Source organism: Nakaseomyces bracarensis (assembly GCF_045282275.1).
Source record: "Nakaseomyces bracarensis strain CBM3 chromosome Unknown Scaff2_0, whole genome shotgun sequence".
In the NCBI taxonomy this organism is placed as follows: domain Eukaryota; kingdom Fungi; phylum Ascomycota; class Saccharomycetes; order Saccharomycetales; family Saccharomycetaceae; genus Nakaseomyces; species Nakaseomyces bracarensis.
In genome coordinates this window covers 176,071-194,373 of record NW_027263961.1, presented here as the reverse complement: position 1 = coordinate 194,373, position 18,303 = coordinate 176,071, and the positions used below count along the sequence as shown (strand labels likewise).

Genomic DNA, 18,303 nt, shown 5'->3' with positions numbered 1-18,303 from the left:
GAAACGAAATTTTTGTTAAATAATATCTCTTATTTTTTTCTTCTATATATGTATATTTCCCTTTCTATTATTTTGTAACATTAATAAATATTATCTCTATTTGCCTAACTTTACTGGATGATAGACACTAATATAATGCATCTTGAATTTATTGTAAGTATGATCTGGGTCACATGATCTGAGGTCACATGATTGATGTCACATGATCTGAGTCATGTGATTTCTTTCACGTGATCTCATCTGGGTAACAAGGAGAGTGAAAGCCAAGAAACGCACCTTAATAATTTTGGGCTTATTTAATATGTTGGGTATAGGGTGCTTCAATTCGGTTATAAGAGGTTGAGTATTTATATATTTATAGTTGAATGGTTTATTGATCCTTTTGTGTTGTAACAGGGATTAAGGAGAGAAGCGGACTATCTTTTTGTTTGAGCGAAACTGTGCCGGTCGAACAATATATTATATACTTCCCCTTCCTTTATAATATAAGAAGATGTTGTCGGCTACGCAAAGGAAACAATTACTGGTGTTTACTGGGGCTGTCTATGTGCTTACAGTATACTGTGTGCTGATGGCGTTTCAGTCCAGTGTATCGTACTTACAGATTGCGCTGAAGCTGTCTGAAGGGTTTAACATTCTTATAATAACGGTCTTTACATTATTGAATTCAGCTATTCTGTGGCAAGGACTTACGAGCTTGCTGTTTGGTGAGCTGCGGCTTATTGAGCATGAACATATCTTTGAGAGGTTGCCATATGCGGTAATAGGAACTATTTTCATGTTTTCTACATTTAATGAGAGATACTTCTTTACTTTAGCGACGTGTGCGCTGGTACTGTTGTACATGAAAGTATTCCATTGGATATTGAGGGACAGGCTGGATTTACTGGTTCAAGGGATAAACGAACACACCACCTGGAAGGATTTAGTGCTCAACAGGTATATATGTAACTTGATTTTGCTGGTCTCAATTGATGTCTACGTTATATCGTTCTGTATCTCGAAATCCTACGTTATTGCGAGCTCGGTGTTCATGTCAGCTGCTAAACCAATACTTGGTGGTGGCTCTAATATCACACAGCGAGCTTTAATTTACATTATGCAAGCCATGGAGTTCACAAATTTGTTGATAGACCTTATGAACTTGGCTATGAACACCGGTTTACAGTACTACGAATTTTATCTTTCACATAAACATAGTCAGAACGTTGCGTTCAACCACGTTCCTGGAGAGGATGCTGAAACTGAAAATGAGGAAGATGATGACACACAATTTAATGGATTAGAAGGTAAGTTCATGTATGAGAAGTTGATTGACGTAATAACTCGTTTTTTGCAGACTCTAGTGCATATAGTTATGGCACTAGTGTTAAACTTACCATTAATGTTACTGAAGGATATATTTGTTGATATCTACGTCCTCTATGATAGCTCCAAATCTCTGGTTGCCATCTGGAGAAACAGTAAACAATTGGATACCAAACTTCCAACTATGACACCTGAAGATTTGGCTGACGATCCTAACTTTGATAACGTTTGTATCGTTTGTATGGATGATTTATTACCGGGTGACGGACATCGTTTACCATCAAACGCCAATAAGAAGCCTAAAAAATTACCATGTGGACATATCTTACATTTATCATGTCTAAAGAACTGGATGGAGAGATCCCAAACGTGTCCTATTTGTAGATTACCAGTTTTTAATGAGAAAGGTGAAATCTTGACCCCATCTTCCAATAACAACTCTCAAACGAATCTGAACCAAGAATCGTCTGAGGACCGTGCTGAAAGTAATATTGGTGAATATGATGAAGCAGAATTAGAAGGATACAACATACCTAGACCTACTAGTAATGTAAATACCATCTCTCTAAATTCAAATTACCCCTTCACTGTCAGAAAGAGGAATGCCGAACAAATCGAACATCAGACTGCTACAGAAACTACAGACTTAGATAATAAAGAAATACTAGACTTTGAGCTACTAGATTCCACAACAGGTGATACGATACCAGCTCAACTAACTCTTCGGAAGAAAACTACGACTAACGTAGTATATATTCCAGAGAGTGCAATGATTCACCGTAATGATTAACAAAAAAATTTATAAAAAAAGTAAAGAAAAATTATCACTATTAATTATATAGAATGTGTATAGTGATGTAGTATTAAGTTAGGACGTATATAGACAAATAAATACACTCATTATTATTAGAAGAATATAAGCATACGTGTGGAGCTCTAATGTCAATATTTACGATATTTTATGTTTAGTAGCCGAAAGTTGTCAGGGGAGAGGGCTTTAGTTTAACTTTATGGTTACAATAAGATATAACATCCTTGCATATAAATATATGTAAACAAAAATTGCAAAACATCGTAATTAATCAATAATATCTAACCTCCCTTCCATATATTGTCAGTTGTACAATAAGTTGGTGCAGCTCTTCACTCAATAAATGTACAATATTCATCCATAGTGAAACAAATTGTAAAAGAGAATTTTGCTAGGTTATTTTCTAACAGTGGTACAACAGGTAATACTGTTTCATATCAAAAGCTAATATCTAAATAATTTTAGGATATTCATCGTATAATATTGGCATTAAATCTTAATTCATAACACCAGAGCAAGATTTTAGCAACATAAGCATACAACACAAACGGGCGGTTAGTGTAGTGGTTATCATTCCACCCTTCCAAGGTGGAGACACGGGTTCGATTCTCGTACCGCTCATCTTTTTCCGACTTCTTGCGAAAATTATTTTTTTTTTTTGTTAGTGGGAACAAAGAAAGCTACATTCCCACCTATGTTAAACTACGAAGTTCAATATGATAAGCAAATGCCTTCTTAAACACTTTGGTTTAATTATTAAATTTTTGGTAGTATTATTATTAAATTAATTATTAGTTATTAGTATAGAGTTTTATAGCAAAATGATTTTGTGTTAGATAGAATAAAAAAAAAAAAGAGAATAGGAATTTCTTAGTTGAAGAAAGAAGTCATCTTCTTGGTGAACTTAGAGAAGAAGTTCTTAATCTCATCCTTCTTGGATTCCTTCTTGGTCTCATCCTTGGTACCGATCTTCTCAACTTCCTTCTTGGTTTCCTCGGCCTTCTCAGCTACTTCCTTCTTAGCCTCAGTAGCCTTTTCTTCAGCCTTTTCCTTAGTTTCCTCAACCTTTTCAACAGAGTTTTCCTTGGTTTCCTTAACAGCGTCCTTGACGTCCTCTACCTTAGCAGCAACGGATTCCATAGTCTCATCGACCTTCTTACCTAATTCTTCAGCAGACATGTTTCTATTTTTTATATATGTTTTTATGTATATGTTTATTGTGTATATATTTTATGTACAAAAAGCAGGCAAGAATTATATAATATATCCAAGAAATAAACAAAAAAGGAATTGAAAAGAAAGAGAGTTTATTTCTGGTGTTATATATATATTTGGAATACTGGTTTGTTTTTTTGTGACGTTGCTGGAATATCACCCAATGTTAGAAGAAGGGCATCGAAGAGATAAGCTAACTACTAACTTTCTTTCTTTTTTCTATTATGGAACAGCAAACTCCATACACTGCATCCGAGTGGTCTAGTTATCATATAAGAAAATAAACAAAGTTAATATAACATTGCATCTCTAATGGATTCCTATAGCTATACAAGGTCTTACCGGAGAGAAGCTCTAAGAAGAACACAACACCAAGAATAATAAGTAGAAGAAAGAAGTGTTAAGATGGACCAACCGTCATAATCAATAAAGTTCTACGTATTTCCACCTTACAACGACAGTTCGGAGATAAAGTGGGAACGCAAAATGAAAAAAAAAACACAATAAAACGGCAAAATAGCATTGAAAAAAGAAAAATAGGCTTTGGGTTAAGAAGTTGCACTGTATCTATGCGATATTCAAAGCGATCAAGTGATACCACCATCACCAAAATTGAAGGTCCGGTCCTACTTGTACATGCGTAGACCAAAACTGCCAATACTGATTTTATTTCTTTTTTTGGTTCTATTCTTACCAAAAATAGATATTAACAAAACAAATAATGGTTGATACCGAACCGAATACTTGTTCGTCTTCATGACAAAAGAAAACTAAGGGTAGTGAAAACTATTGAATGAATTGAATGAATTGATTGAATATGTCTTAAAAAATCTTGAATGTCTATAAAAATATATATCTATAATTTGTGAACTAAATGGAAAAATAAACTTGGTATCCTTTTTGTAAAAAAACGCGTAAGAGATTGAAATGAAATGATGAGAATTGAAAAGAGATGCATAAATAAATCGTTTACTTTTGATTTTGAGTGTACTTTTTTTTTTAAATGTATTGTTGTAATTGTGCTGGAGAGAACCTATCTACCAACGTGGAAGTTGAACTTAGGTTAGAAGAAACACTTGTGTTTCTCTGGTGATATAGTTCCTTAATTGGGACATATCCTTGATAAGTTGAGGCGTTATTGGCGTTATAGTTGTTTTTGTAGTAGTTAGAGTTATAGTTATAATTGTAGTTGTATTTCATGTTGTTGTATGCGCCTGCGCATGCTGCCTTTTGCATGGAAACATTGCTGTTTATGCTGTGGTTGGAGTGAACTCTCTTTCTTTGCATGTAAGATCTTTGTAGGTCCTCTCTAATTGGCTCTATTAGAGTCCTTAGGTCTAGGATTAGGTCCTCTTCTGTGACTCTGATATCCCAGTTTAGCAACTGTAGCAATTGTCTTTCCATTAGATTAATATCTTCTAGAGAGAAAAGACCATCGGTGTAACGAGCCCAATGGACGTTCTTTGGAGAGGAGTCGTTGTGGTATTTGGAACTTAGAATCAAACAAGCTAAGAACAAACGGTGAATGGTAGATGGTAGACCAGTAGCATCCTTTGGCAAAATTCTCTTCAATTTGTTCAAATAGCACACGGTAGCCAACAGAGTTGGAGTGTATACGTTTGTGTATCTCACAAGTCTTGAGATGAAAGTCATTAAACTTGGCATGTGTTCCTTGCTATGTTTTGAGTTTGGAGAGCCTGGTGGAGAAGGGTAGTTGCTCTGTGGAAGAACTTTTAAGGTAGTGTTAGTCAAAAATCTAATGATATCATCAGTGACTGGTGATTTCATTAGAACTTTCAAAGCTTTCTTATAATCACTCATTGTTTATTTTTATTATTGTCTTGTGTTGGGGGGGTTATAATGGTTTTTTTTTTATGATTAATTATTTTATATTAGATAGTATTGACAAGAGATTAATTGAAGTTGAAGTATTATAATAAAAAAAGATGAAATAGTTCATCTATTATATATCATTCATCTTCCATATTCTCTTACGCCAAAATCAATTAATAACAATGTCAAAGAAAGAGAAACCTTAAGTTTTCTTCATTCTAAGCATTAGTTATATTTTTCGTGTTCCTGGTTTATTCTTAAAATACATCTTTTTTCAGTTAATGAATCATTGAATCAAAGAGGGAAACACCAAAAGTTTTTCTATCAATGGAAGAAACGTCATTTTGGCAAAACGTATTTCCCCAGCCAGGAAAAATTAAACTATTAATGGGAATTTTCGTGATAACATTTGGTGTATTGTTACGCCCACTTTTTTATTCAGGTAAAAATTCACTGTATTACATTACAGTACACTCTTCTCTGATAGCTGTACCTCTCTTACAAACACCTTGCTACGCCAAATGTACGCCTACGCAGGAGCAACTTACAGCAGCCACTTACTGCAGCCCTTAACAAGCCCTTTTGCAGTGGACAAGCTCTTACCATAGCAGTAGGCAGCCTAGAAAGACAGTAGGGAGCCTAGAAAGGCAGTAGGCAGTAGCACGAAGCGAGAAATAAATCGTAGACAGGAAAAAAAACAACGAAAAAGAAGGCTGCTAAAGGCTTTTCTGTCTACGCGAAGGGCTCTAGGCAGAGACGTCTACGCGGAGGAGGCTCTACGGTGAGAGGCCCTTCACTCTTCACAGAGAGAGCGGAAGGAAATTAGAGGGAGGGGGCGTAGACAGAGAGGGACGTAGGGGCGTAGGGGCGTAGGCAGAAGGAAGTTGCAAATGGGAAATTCTTTGGCGTTTCGCGGTGGGGGGGATAGGAACCCGTATAATTGCTTATCGAGAGTTCAACTTGAATGCCTCTAAAGGGTAAAATAAAACTAAGATCACTATAATCCGCATTATGATTAATCTTAGGATGATGTGTTCATTATTGTAAGAACAGAGAAAGAAGAATTTTTTCAAAAAATAAAAAAGGTTATATTGTCTTTTCAAAAATCCATTAATTCCTAATAAGGTAAATCACTTCATGGGTTTTGGTATTTCAAAGTCCAAAGATAAAAACCCTGTTTCCCGTGGGTTAATCAATTTAATACTGTTCTTGGTAAATAATGGGGACTGATTGAGTTCTGTTATGTAGTTGTCGAGTTCTTTCATAGGATCCGTGTGCAGGCCTCTATTTACGTATTTCGTCACGTAGCTCCACAGACCTAGAGTCAGCAGCTCCAGAATAAAGTTTAGGATATTGTACAGACCGAAGGCTGAGTAAGTTTGCATCAGATATGCATTAATGCGAGTCACTATCTCACCATATTGTCGCTCGTCCAAGTACTGTGACAATGGCGAGACACTGGAGAAACCGTAAACTTGGCCGTCGCGGGTTATACCTCGGGCTACAAACCTTGTACCGTCAGTGTGGTTCACCATAGCGCCGGGCTCGTGGCCCGGAAGCAGGTCACTGAACATAGGGTGCCACTTATTACCTATATCGAACCGCCTAGGCACCCTAACGAGACGAGTCTCATTAAATCTTGCAGATCCCGGTGGTGCATATACATTCATGAAATGAGTAATGCATAGGCTGCTGTTATCATCGTGTTCACGCAGATGCTCAGGCTCATCGATCTCAGCGTAGTACGTTTCAGAACTCTCATGGTAGTTGAAAAACACCGGCTTATCTTTCTTCACTTTCTCATCAATACTAACCTCCTCCGTGGCATCAAGGTCTTCCTCTGGAATGACATCGGCATCGTGTGTATACCTGTTATCATTATCATCTTCCATATCCGTGTACAGATCAGTGTACAGATCCGTGGGCTGCTTCGAAAGCGTCCCACTGTTTAAGGTACTGACCATACCATCCAAAACCGTCGACGTATTATCCATTATGTAAGCTTTCTCCTTTTGGTACTGTTTATTATCCTTCTCTTATAGCAGTTGTCCTATGTTATGCTAAATGTTAACTTGTTGATCTTTAAATTTTTGGAAGTTTTCGAAAATTTCGCCCTGTCGCTGCTTATAAGCACAAAAAAGGATTTCAAAGCTTTTAGGATGTTAATGGAGGATATCAATACTAACCATACACCCATTACATCGTTGAAATCCATAGCCAGAGAACTTGTAGACTTAAATGAACACTCCAGAGTACCAATTCGTGACGAAATACCTGACTTTGGCCACTTTAAATGAGCCAAAGTACAGTCCTAACTACCAGAAACCCTTGAACGAGGTTCAATCCATTGGTGTTGCTTTGCCGGCATTGAAATACAAATACGATCCTACTAGAGTGGCTAAGCGTGCTGTAGGTTCAGAAGTGGAGTTGACATTGAAGAGTGTGAGACCCCCAAAGTTCACACTTACTGAGAAGTTCAGTGGTAGTGCAACTGTATTTACAGTGAAGCAAAGAATTGTACAGGAGGGTCACTGTCGCCATGTTGAGTCTATCAAATTATTGTTGAAAGGGAAAGTCCTGCATGACAACGTTGTTCTTGCTGATTTGGGTGTTTCTGATGCTGCTGTGACAGTAATGATCGCTAAGGAAGCTGATGAACCAGTAGTGGCAGCTAATAACACCACACCACCTGCAACTGAGGCAGCTTCTGTCCCATGGGATGATATACAGGCTCTTTTGAAACAAAAGATACGCAATGGTGTAGAGGCCAATGCCATGTTCCAGCAACTGCAAAAGGGATACGAATTAGCCAAGGATCAACAAGAGCTGCTAGACTGAATAATAGAATAACAAATACAAAACTTAGATAAATAGAATGCGAATAGATTACATGAACGCTAGAGAAATAAAATAAATAAGCCAACAATTTAAACTAGTCTATATAGTTTTTGATTCCTGTACCAGTTCAATAATCTCTTCAACAGGACATGCCTTTTCAATGAACTTATGTTCAGTTATCTCTGCTGCTGATGCACGATATTGAACCTCTACGACAAGGCATATTCCGAGAAGCCTCTTAAGGACTACACTGACACTGTCAGCATCTTTCAACCTAGGTGAACCATTACTAGCAATGAGATATAATGCTCTAAGAGGGTCCTCATTAATATAAGGTGGTTCACCTTCTAACATCTCGATAATCATGATACCTAGAGACCAAATGTCTACTTTCGTGTCATAACTTTTCTTCTTTATAATTTCTGGTGCCATCCAATAAGGAGTACCAACTATAGTGTCACGTTTATCACTATCATTAGACATTTTCGCACAGAATCCGAAATCTGTTAATTTAACAGCCCCATTAGCATCTAACATTATATTATCCGATTTGATATCCCTATGGATAATGGACATATCATGCAAAAACTTAAGCCCCTGGGAAACTTCACGGACTAAATATGCTATTTGTGATTCCGGCATTACAGGACATTGCGTTTTCCTCTGATGACAAAAATCAATAATAGAAGTAAGGGACCCTCCCTGCATAAATTCCATTACAACCCAAAGTTCATTTCCGTTAATCAAATAACCGTCAATGTAGTTCACGATATTTTTATTCTTATACTGTTTCATCACCTGTATTTCTCTTGCTATTAATTCCACTTTGGGCTGTTTTGAAAGATCGATTCTTTTTACTGCAACGTGATTATTCTGAGATATATTACAAATAGTTTCTGATTTGAAGACAGTACCACTTACACCACGACCGATCTCTTCATTTATCATATAATAATTGTTAATATTATCAACTTTCACTAGTCCTTTGAATAGATCCATGCATGATCGACTTTTTTCGCTGTGTATCTTACTCACAATTGGTCTATCTTTTGTGATATTACTTTTACCATTAATACTATCTCTAGTCCTTATTTTATGACCATTTGTAAATGCTGTGTTGGTATTAATGAAATATTCATCATCTTCATTAGCGTTATTTTCCTTATTACTGGTACATAGCGCTTTCCCCTCATTATTAGTATAATTATGTCCACCGTCTCCTCTTCTAAACTCTTGATTTGATTCAGGTACCACGGGTGCCTTTCTCTTTGGTATTAGTTTTTGAGCTGACAGTTGATCCTGCTGTCTTGACTCTTTCTTTAAAGAGCTTCTGCGGTTAACCAAAGAGCTTGGTTTCAATATGCTTTTTGCTCTTTTCATTGAATTAGACCTCCGTGGCAGAGTGTTTTGCTTAGTTATGGTCGTACTAACCTTTCCACTGTTGTATTCCTGATAAAACTTCAGCACATTCATGACAGTTTTGGTATCCTTTTGGAACTCTTTCTCAGATAACTGAGAATGCTTTAAAATATGTTCCCATTCAGTTGGCATACCAACGAAATTCCCTGTGTCCGATTCAAACCCAACATGCACATTATGTATAAAATTGGTTGGCGATGAAACACCACTGAGAAGAGGACATTTCGAGAATATTATATCAACCCACCCATGAAGTTCCTGTTCCGATTTCAAAGATATAAATACACTCTTCTGAACACCCATTGTGGATAGCGACGTTGAAGAGGAGTTAACAGCACCATTCCTGTTGGTAACTTTAACTATCTCCAAGCAATACGTCTTCATTTTGTTCAAACTGACACATACAACGTTAGTCAGTGGGATCGTCACGAGCGGGATGTCAGACACCTCATTCTTGTAGAATTCTATATAGTAGTCATTTAATACCATATACCGTTTCTGCCAGAGAATAGAAAACAGCCCATCTTCCTTATAGGAAACCCAACCTTCTCTTCTCGGAGACCTGCTCCTGATGTCTTTAGAATGCACGTATTTGAGCATCTAATAATATGATTGGTTACTTTAGGTATATTATTTTTATCTCTAAAGAAAAAAGTTCCAATGTATCCAAGAGGATCTAATCTAGAATCAATTAAAATAAAGCTTTTTTTTCCCTTTGAATTGGTATATATTTAATATATATGCCCAACGACCACCTCCCCTTAACAAGAAGTGACGAAGAATTAGCAGCAAAAGAATTATATCGAAATAATTTTGAATTTGAAAAAGAAATATATCTAAAAGTAGCTAAAGAATATAAAAATAACTATAAAAAAAGGAGCTGATGTGAGATCAATCTTGTAATTCACAAATCTAAATTAAGAAACCATTCTTTGTTTACATTTGGATCAAAGATTTTACCTGATTAGGCCTTCGCTCTGCCAAAAAAACACGAATTTTCAAAATTGTGCATATTGTTGATAGGGCATTAAGGAGCTAGACACACAAAAGAGGGTTTTATATGATCAGAGAGGGGATGTTCTTTCGCAGATACAGTACTGTGGATCCGTTTCGTGGGACTCGTGAGTGGGTCCAGCGGTTACGGGCGAGAGATGTACCTCTGGGGCTCTTTTCGGTACGGTATGACCGTGCTAGTGGTCCTGGTGGACAGAATGTTAACAAAGTCAGCACTAAATGTACTGCTACGATTGATAAATTCACACGGTGTTCTTGGTTCCCTGTAGAGATACGTAATCTTCTGGCCACCGGTCGGTGTTCTCTAGGGGTGTACAGTGCCACGACTCCTACTGGGAGGCATTCGAAATACTACTTCCCTGTTAGCGACACATTAGTGTTGCGTTCTGACGAGACAAGGTCTCGTGAGAAGAACAAAGCTCTATGTATGGAGAAGCTTGTACGGGAGATCTCGGAGTGTAAGTTCCCTGGTATTGAATCCCAGGAGACTCTTGCTCGATGGAAGAATATCAAGAAGCGTTCTAATGAGGGCCGTCTGAATGAAAAGAAGAAGGACTCCAAGAAAAAGGAGAGCAGAAGGAAACCTTCCTTTGACTATTAGAATCTAAATAATTCCTATTCACCAACTAAATAATTAAAATATATTCTCGGGATTTATGTCGTAAGTAAAAATGCACTTTCTATAAACATCTTTTTTTATATATGTAATAATACAAAGTATAACATTGTATAAATGTAAAAAAAGTCTCTGAATAATATCTAAGGGTGGTAGTCATCCTCTTCATCAGTTTCTTCCTGCTTCTGTCTTTTCGTATTGGCGTTGTTATCTTCTTCCCGGGTTCTCTTATTACTCGTTTGTTCTACTTCTCCATGCATGATAATACCACGCTTTTTCTTATGGTATGTCTCATTCTCTGCAATGGCTTTGTTCTGGACAAGCCCTCTTTCATCATTAAAATCTCTCTTTTTACCACGATATTTGACAGCATTCCCCAGAATACTCTTACCAAATCTCTCTTTAAAACTCATAGTATTAAGCTCAAAACACCTATTCGTGAGTAGATCAAATGCACCAGCAAACGCCTTTTTAATGTCTCTTAGATTAAAGGACCCTCTACTTATATTATTATTCTCATCACCAGGGTCCTGAATTGCAAGATTAAAGGACCCACGGTTCTGTTCTAGAGACCTCCACGACCTCTTAGACATATAAAATGGAGTACCATTACTCACCCCGATAGCTACATCGTCATAGCCGAAGTTCTTACCATATAACTCAAAGAATTCAATTAGCAAAACACCGAGATTCTCTAATGGGTCAATTTCTGCCGATATTATTCTTGGATGTAAATGAAGGAATGCATACACTAAACAAATGATACTGAAACCTCCCAGACCACCTGAGTGAACATTGTTCAATCTTCTAGAGTGTAAGAATTGTTTTACAACGAGTACCAGCTCTCTCAAACCAGGCGTGCTCTTCAGCCAATCTCTAATAAGTTTAGCGGCTTCTAGACCGTTCAATCTTTCAAACGATATATCTAAGTGCGTACGGGATTCTACTTCAACAAACTTGATAATGGGTACTCTGGCCTTGGCTACTACTTCAATATCAGTAGCTATTTCCTTCTTTTTCAGGAAGTTTGCTAACTTGTACAGGTTATTCCTCGTCTGCTTATCACCTTCTTTACTATTCACCACACAATCAATATCTGAGCCCGGTAGATATAAATCCGTGGCATACGACCCGAAAACATGCAAGTCTGCATCCGGCCACAGCTCCTGAATAGCATCTCTCACTCTCCCTATAGTCCGGTTTCTCATCTCAATCTCTTCTTTACTAGGCGATATATACGCTATGAAGTCTGCAATCTCATAGTTAAGCCAATCAGCAAGCTCTCTTTCCTTAGAGTAATCTCTGCCGATGGTCCATGGATAATCAGTAGTAATCTCACGCTCCTCTTCCTGAGCCTTTGCCTCCTCCTTAGCCTTCTCCTCTTCTACCTCTTTCTTCTGCTCATCCTCAGAACTCTCAGAAAACGCAATAAAGTCATCATTCTTATCTATCCGACCGTGTAGTTCGGGAACAGGATTATCATTATGCCCATCATACTCATCAAACCCTTCGCTATCACTGCTAATTTCAACTATAGGCACTTCCTTCGCTTCAGTCATTGCTTCTTTAACTTCCGACATTTTCGTTAAGCGTAGTTGTTACGTATACCTTCTCTATAACTTATAAGTCAATACTTTATAGAATTAAGTCAATACCTGGAACTAAGTCAATTTTTTTTTTCAGTGCTTTCGGGCTCCACTGGAAAAAATTTCAAAATCAAGAAAATGCGATGAGATGAATGAGCTTGATAAAATTTCAAAATAATGTTAATACATTTTAAATTATTTTTTTTTTTAAAGAGAATCTGTATAAAACTGGAATATAAACTAAATAAGCTTGGTCTTTATTTTTTTACTTTCCTTCTTTTTTTTTAATTGATATTCTTTTTCTTTGGAAAACTAAAAAGAAAAAAAAAAAAAAAACTAAAAAAAAAATAGTACATACTTGCTTTTTATGACTTTGATTTCGAGATATCAAAGGTTATAATGTATTCTTTACCTTTCTTGGATGGATCTGTTGTTTAAATTTCTTTCCCACTTTCAAGTTTACTGCAAAGTGAAAACATAAAAAAACAAACAAAAAGTCATAATTGGAAAATAATAATGAAATAAAATAGAGTAGAATAGAATAAAATAAAATAAAATAAAATAACAACAAAACAAATACGAGGAAAGGATACTGGGAAGATCAAATATTAATGGGGATGTAGAGGATGGGGAAGATTTGAAATGTTAAGAGGAAATAGTACAAATTTATTTCATAAAAAACAAAAAACAACAAAAAAAACAACAACATTATTTCCACCCTTTTTAGAAATAATAAACAGTAACGTAAAAAATATAATTGATTTATATTTTCCTTTTAAAATAATACAACTTTCTCATTACGGTGTCATGTTTTTGTCCTTTTTTTCTTTCTTAATTTAATTCATTCTTTGGTCTTTTTTTATTCTAATTTTATTTTTTAATCATTTCTTTCGTATTTATAATTCCAAAAAAAAAATTGTTTTTATTACAAGTTCGATTTGAGATGAATGTAATAAACAGAAGGGGCTTCTTAATTTTAAGTGTCTATGATGAATTTTTTTTCTTTCTACGGACAGAAGAGACAACGACAACAACAGCAATTATTTCAGTAAATCTGGGATGTTGTTAACTTGACATAACCAACCGATAGGTTGTTTAGTATTCTTTTCAGGATCTATAATTCTATAGTTTTCTAACAGGTCAATAATGTAGTCCAGGGTGTAGCCTCTCGAAAGACCTGTTTCGATCGCTTTCCATAGAACTTTCCTTCTAGAGTACCTCTTATTAACAGCTGCGTCACGCCTCCAGCCGGTCTGGTACAGGGTTTCCATATCACGGATAGACGGCTGGCCGTCAATACCCTCAGTATACTCCTTCCATATCTCCATGACGGAGTGTGGGGATTTAATGAATTGGAATGGTTTATGGTACATGACTTTTTTCTTTTTAGGACCACGTTTCGAGGAGAATGATTTACGGTTCACGGGGGAGCCGGTGTTGCCATCCTCTCTTTGACCGCCTTGCCCATTTACTTGATTTGCGTTGTTGGATACTTGGTTCTGAGTATTATTAGTAGTGCCGTGCTCATTGAACAGGATGTTAGAAGTCAGAGTATTCTGCTGTTGGCTTTGTTGGTCGACGTAAGGGTTAGTGTACGGTATTACCGAGTCACCGTCCGATACATCGTTGTACTGCCTATGATGTATGAATTTAGTTTTCTTCAGCGAGATTGAGTCTCTGCTGCCGTGCTGTGCTTTGTTGGCGTCCCCTCCCGAGGCGTCCTTACCGGTACTAATATCGTTACCGTCGCGATTATTTGTGAATTTCTTACTCTGCAGCCCGTGTTCGTTCAGGATATCGTCGAGTATAGTATGAGTGACGTTGGCACTGTTCGCTACATTGGCACTGCCGCTACCGTTCAGATTACCCGAACTGGTGTTGCCGTTATTTGTGCCTGTGATAGTGCTGCTATTCGCGTTCGGTGTCCCGCTATTCTGACTGGTGCCGGATCCGTTGTTAAATCCGTTACTCCTATCACTACTCTGGTTCGAGATACCGTTCAGTGATATAGAGGTAGACGAGATACCGTGCAGCGAGTGAGACAGCTTGTCCCTCACGAACTCCGCGTGTCTATACTGATCATTGAGCAGTGTTGATATCACAGCGTTAAGCTCTGATATCTGCTGCTGCTGCGTCGTCACCAGCACATCGTACTTCTTGAAATGGTGATCGAGCCTGCTGCTCAACGCATGGAACATATTCTCGAACATCATCATCCTCCGCTCGATGTCATTCACCCTCGTGAGAAACACCAGGTCATCATTCATATTGTTACTCCCGTTCGCCATATTCGTATTCGTACTATTACCATTATTAGAAGTACTACTCGCAGCATTCGCCGAATCATGTGTAATAATAGTACCTCCAGGACCACTAATACCTTCCCTATTCATTTTCTCTTCGCTAAAAATTTCTTAAATTGTATTATTAGAATGGGAATCGACGGCGTTTTCAAAGCAATAAATTATTATAAAAAAAAGAAGATCCGATTAATATATCAAATATTTTTTCTTTCAGTAATTTTTCAGTATTCTCTCCATCAACTTGGAAAGAACCTTTTTTTTGTTTATTTCCAAATAAAAGAAAAAAAAACCCCTTTGAAATAACAAAAATAGGGTGGTAACAAAGTCCTATTTCCTCTTTATAATTAAGTATATTGTATAATTCTAATGTAATGTAATTGAAATCAAAATCAATCAAAACAAAGAAAAAAACGATCAACGTTGGGAAGCAAAAAAAAAAGCGCAAATCATTTCTCTCTTACAAAAAAATCGAAGTATTATTGATATTTGCAATTAAGGAAATATCATATAAACTGAACACCAACACTAAGGAAAACCCTTTAGCTAATGTCCTTTGCAAGAAGAAAGAAAGACAGAGAGAGAGAAAGAGAGGGGGAAGCCTAACACACCAAAAAAAAAACAAACTGTGGTCCAATGAGCTGTCAAAACACCGCTACTTGTAGTAGTATTAGAACTCGTAGTAAGTAGAAGTTGTAAGTAGAAAGTTAGTATAAGTCTGTAGTGTTGTATAAGAACAACCTAACAACCAGAAGATGAAAAAAAGAAAATTAATCATTTTTCAAGAAATGAAATAGGGATAAAGGGAATATTAAAATGTCCCAAGGACATTTGAAGGAAAGAAGAAGAAGAAGAAGAAGAAGAAGAAGAAGAAGAAGAAGAGAGAGAAGAAGAAGAAGAAAAATTTATCATCCCTTTTTTTTCTTTCAGCTCAATGAATCAGTCGTTAGTTTTGTAATTATGTAAAGGTCTGTCTCTCTATTGTTCAGTTTCTCTCTGCTGAGTCGTAGAGTATCGAAGAAGGAGGACGTAGTTACGTTCTCCGGTAAATGGACTTGATTGTATTCCGATTCCTCCGTCGGGTTTCTAATCTTGTTAGGTAATAATCTGGCAATGCCAGCGATGGTGGAAGTGTCATCATGAGTCCCTTGAGCGGGTGATGTGCTCGTGTGTAGAGGCATGAGTCCACCCTCTGGAGGGAGGAAATACACTACGTCCTCCGTTAGGTCCAGTCTGAAATCTATACCTCTGTCCTGCATTCGATACCTCATCAAGTGTATTAGGATTTCGTCCCGTGAGGGTGGCATTGCGGGGTGGATCTGGATCATCTGGCGTAGATCACTGATGGAGATACAGGAATAAACTGGAGCTATCTCATCGAACAGCTTACGTTTCTGGACGAGGTAGCAAATCTGGTCGAATAACCTTGACAAGGGTGTCCCGATACACTCCAAGTCCACCAGACTCTGATACATCTGGTCTACTCGGAGTGTGGTGAACACTTCATATAATACTTGTAGCTTCCCCATAAACTCATGATCCGGAGCAATACGTAGTTGCTCGTATTCGAATGGATTAATATCATTATTACCAGTGTCCCCACCGTCTGCGTTCACAGCCCTTGGCTTCTTCAGTATCATAGAACATAGAACAAAGCCTCCGATGATTACCTGCATGAATTTATCAAAGTGGAACTTGTTGGTACCTAGCTCCTCCAGGCTTTTTAGGCATTCCCAAAATTCCTCTTTACAATTTTCTATATTTTGATAAAATTTGCTTATGGTAACAAATCGGCGTATACACTTGTCATCACTGTTGACACTTACCATCTCTTCTTGGTCCATCTCGAACACTATTAGGTAAAGTGCTTTACAAAAATGATGGGTGAGATTAATATCTGATCTCTGAGCTATAGCTAGGGAGTCATTGCTTATTTCCTCAAGTTGACGAATACAATCTCTAAATATATTACCTTCACTATTTTGTATCTCTTGGTCATCCAAATACTTGCTGATAAAGCATTGTAGTACCAATTGTAGTTGATCCAGAGACAGTTGAGTTGATCCAAAAGACCTTAACATAGCACCAGTATCAACATCAGCTGAGGTGTGGTCACTTAGCATGTCAATCCAATACTGCATTATCAACATCTTACCATTTAAACTCTCCTTCACTAGGGGATATTTATGATACACCCAACAGGTTTGAAGACCACCGAATATTTCCCTCTTGAATCGCAATTTCTTCAACAACTCATGGCTCTTTGGCTCGGAAACATTAAATATAAATATTCTGTCCGTTAGGCTTGACTGAAACTCCTGTGTAATTGTAACAAACTCCTGCTCGAGATCCAATGATACCTTCTTGCCGTGCAGACAATTGATCTGCGCGATGAACCGTTGGAAATCCTCCTGAATGAGTACACATTGACTATCTTCTGGCTCAGTATACATTAATAACCTACACCAGCCGCGAATTATGTGACAATTGATCTGCAACGAAAGCTCATCACCAACATTTCCTTCTTCTAATAACCCGACAAACACTGTCCTGGCAGCCAAATACTCCTCATCATCCAGCAAATTGAGCCCGCGTTGATACTGTTCCATCTGATACTTGATGTCCGAAGTATTAGACTCAACACGAGGTATGTTATCGGTTTCCTCATCCTCCATCTCAATAGAGTCCATGTCATCTTCGGACATCATAAATTCATCGTAGTTGTCACTCTCATCAGACATTTTTTTTAGCCAGTTATACTATTAATCCTTAAGCTAGATAAATCCCTTATTTATATCTATATACTCTATATACAAGACCTTTTCATATAGTCATTCCCTCTTTATATACCGATTTTTAATTAAGGGCCCATTTTTTTTTCAACAGGGCCTTAAGAAGGGCAATCAAAGAGACCTCTGAAAGAAGATGAACCATACAGTATCTGCAACTACAGAAGACGAAACCATTAACTACATATGCCCTAATCATTTGTAGAGTTATATACAGTGCATATGAAACATTATCACTGACTCTGCCAGATATGATAAGTTGCTTGATGACAAAGGCACACATCACCAAGCTATTACTTTACTATTGTTATAGCAAGATCTCACTTCTAACCCAATTCAGCCTTGTTGCCGTTGTTAAATGGGTTCAGGAGATACCACATTACTATAAGCAAAAAATTTGAATCTACGTATACACAAAGAAGATAAATGCGATGTGATATAAACTTTTATCTTGATTATCAATTAATAGGACTATGAAGGTACACACAAAGGGCGACATGAAGTGAGAAGTATTGTGATGATGATATTCTTATCATCGATATTAAAATTTACTGCGTATTACGTTATCACATGA

General features: G+C 37.1%; 10 protein-coding genes across 10 annotated transcripts; 3 read left to right on the top strand and 7 right to left on the bottom strand.

The window, feature by feature from the left end:
* Positions 1-493: 493 nt before the first annotated feature.
* On the top strand, positions 494-2,098 carry HRD1 (E3 ubiquitin-protein ligase HRD1; the record flags this gene model as incomplete). Its single annotated transcript, XM_071050379.1, has 1 exon — positions 494-2,098. One exon carries the CDS (start codon positions 494-496, stop codon positions 2,096-2,098), a length of 1,605 nt encoding a protein of 534 aa, XP_070908625.1.
* An 891-nt stretch (positions 2,099-2,989) lies between these two features.
* Positions 2,990-3,298, bottom strand: ZEO1 (Zeo1p; the record flags this gene model as incomplete). The annotated part of the gene is made up of 1 exon (XM_071050378.1): positions 2,990-3,298. The coding sequence occupies one exon, from the start codon at positions 3,296-3,298 to the stop codon at positions 2,990-2,992; it is 309 nt and encodes a 102-aa protein (XP_070908624.1).
* A 1,035-nt stretch (positions 3,299-4,333) lies between these two features.
* PCL1 (Pcl1p) lies at positions 4,334-5,155 on the bottom strand (the record flags this gene model as incomplete). The annotated part of the gene is made up of 1 exon (XM_071050377.1): positions 4,334-5,155. One exon carries the CDS (start codon positions 5,153-5,155, stop codon positions 4,334-4,336), a length of 822 nt encoding a protein of 273 aa, XP_070908623.1.
* Positions 5,156-6,297: 1,142 nt separating this feature from the next.
* Positions 6,298-7,161, bottom strand: SHR5 (Shr5p; the record flags this gene model as incomplete). The annotated part of the gene is made up of 1 exon (XM_071050376.1): positions 6,298-7,161. The coding sequence occupies one exon, from the start codon at positions 7,159-7,161 to the stop codon at positions 6,298-6,300; it is 864 nt and encodes a 287-aa protein (XP_070908622.1).
* Positions 7,162-7,405: 244 nt separating this feature from the next.
* MDY2 (Mdy2p) lies at positions 7,406-8,005 on the top strand (the record flags this gene model as incomplete). The annotated part of the gene is made up of 1 exon (XM_071050375.1): positions 7,406-8,005. The coding sequence occupies one exon, from the start codon at positions 7,406-7,408 to the stop codon at positions 8,003-8,005; it is 600 nt and encodes a 199-aa protein (XP_070908621.1).
* A 99-nt stretch (positions 8,006-8,104) lies between these two features.
* On the bottom strand, positions 8,105-10,024 carry RNJ42_00204 (Serine/threonine-protein kinase CLA4; the record flags this gene model as incomplete). Its single annotated transcript, XM_071050374.1, has 1 exon — positions 8,105-10,024. The coding sequence occupies one exon, from the start codon at positions 10,022-10,024 to the stop codon at positions 8,105-8,107; it is 1,920 nt and encodes a 639-aa protein (XP_070908620.1).
* Positions 10,025-10,484: 460 nt separating this feature from the next.
* PTH4 (Pth4p) lies at positions 10,485-11,039 on the top strand (the record flags this gene model as incomplete). Its single annotated transcript, XM_071050373.1, has 1 exon — positions 10,485-11,039. The coding sequence occupies one exon, from the start codon at positions 10,485-10,487 to the stop codon at positions 11,037-11,039; it is 555 nt and encodes a 184-aa protein (XP_070908619.1).
* Positions 11,040-11,197: 158 nt separating this feature from the next.
* PAP2 (non-canonical poly(A) polymerase PAP2) lies at positions 11,198-12,634 on the bottom strand (the record flags this gene model as incomplete). The annotated part of the gene is made up of 1 exon (XM_071050372.1): positions 11,198-12,634. One exon carries the CDS (start codon positions 12,632-12,634, stop codon positions 11,198-11,200), a length of 1,437 nt encoding a protein of 478 aa, XP_070908618.1.
* Positions 12,635-13,680: 1,046 nt separating this feature from the next.
* On the bottom strand, positions 13,681-15,033 carry MSN1 (Msn1p; the record flags this gene model as incomplete). Its single annotated transcript, XM_071050371.1, has 1 exon — positions 13,681-15,033. The coding sequence occupies one exon, from the start codon at positions 15,031-15,033 to the stop codon at positions 13,681-13,683; it is 1,353 nt and encodes a 450-aa protein (XP_070908617.1).
* Positions 15,034-15,866: 833 nt separating this feature from the next.
* RRI2 (Rri2p) lies at positions 15,867-17,681 on the bottom strand (the record flags this gene model as incomplete). Its single annotated transcript, XM_071050370.1, has 1 exon — positions 15,867-17,681. One exon carries the CDS (start codon positions 17,679-17,681, stop codon positions 15,867-15,869), a length of 1,815 nt encoding a protein of 604 aa, XP_070908616.1.
* Between the last annotated feature and the right edge of the window lie 622 nt (positions 17,682-18,303).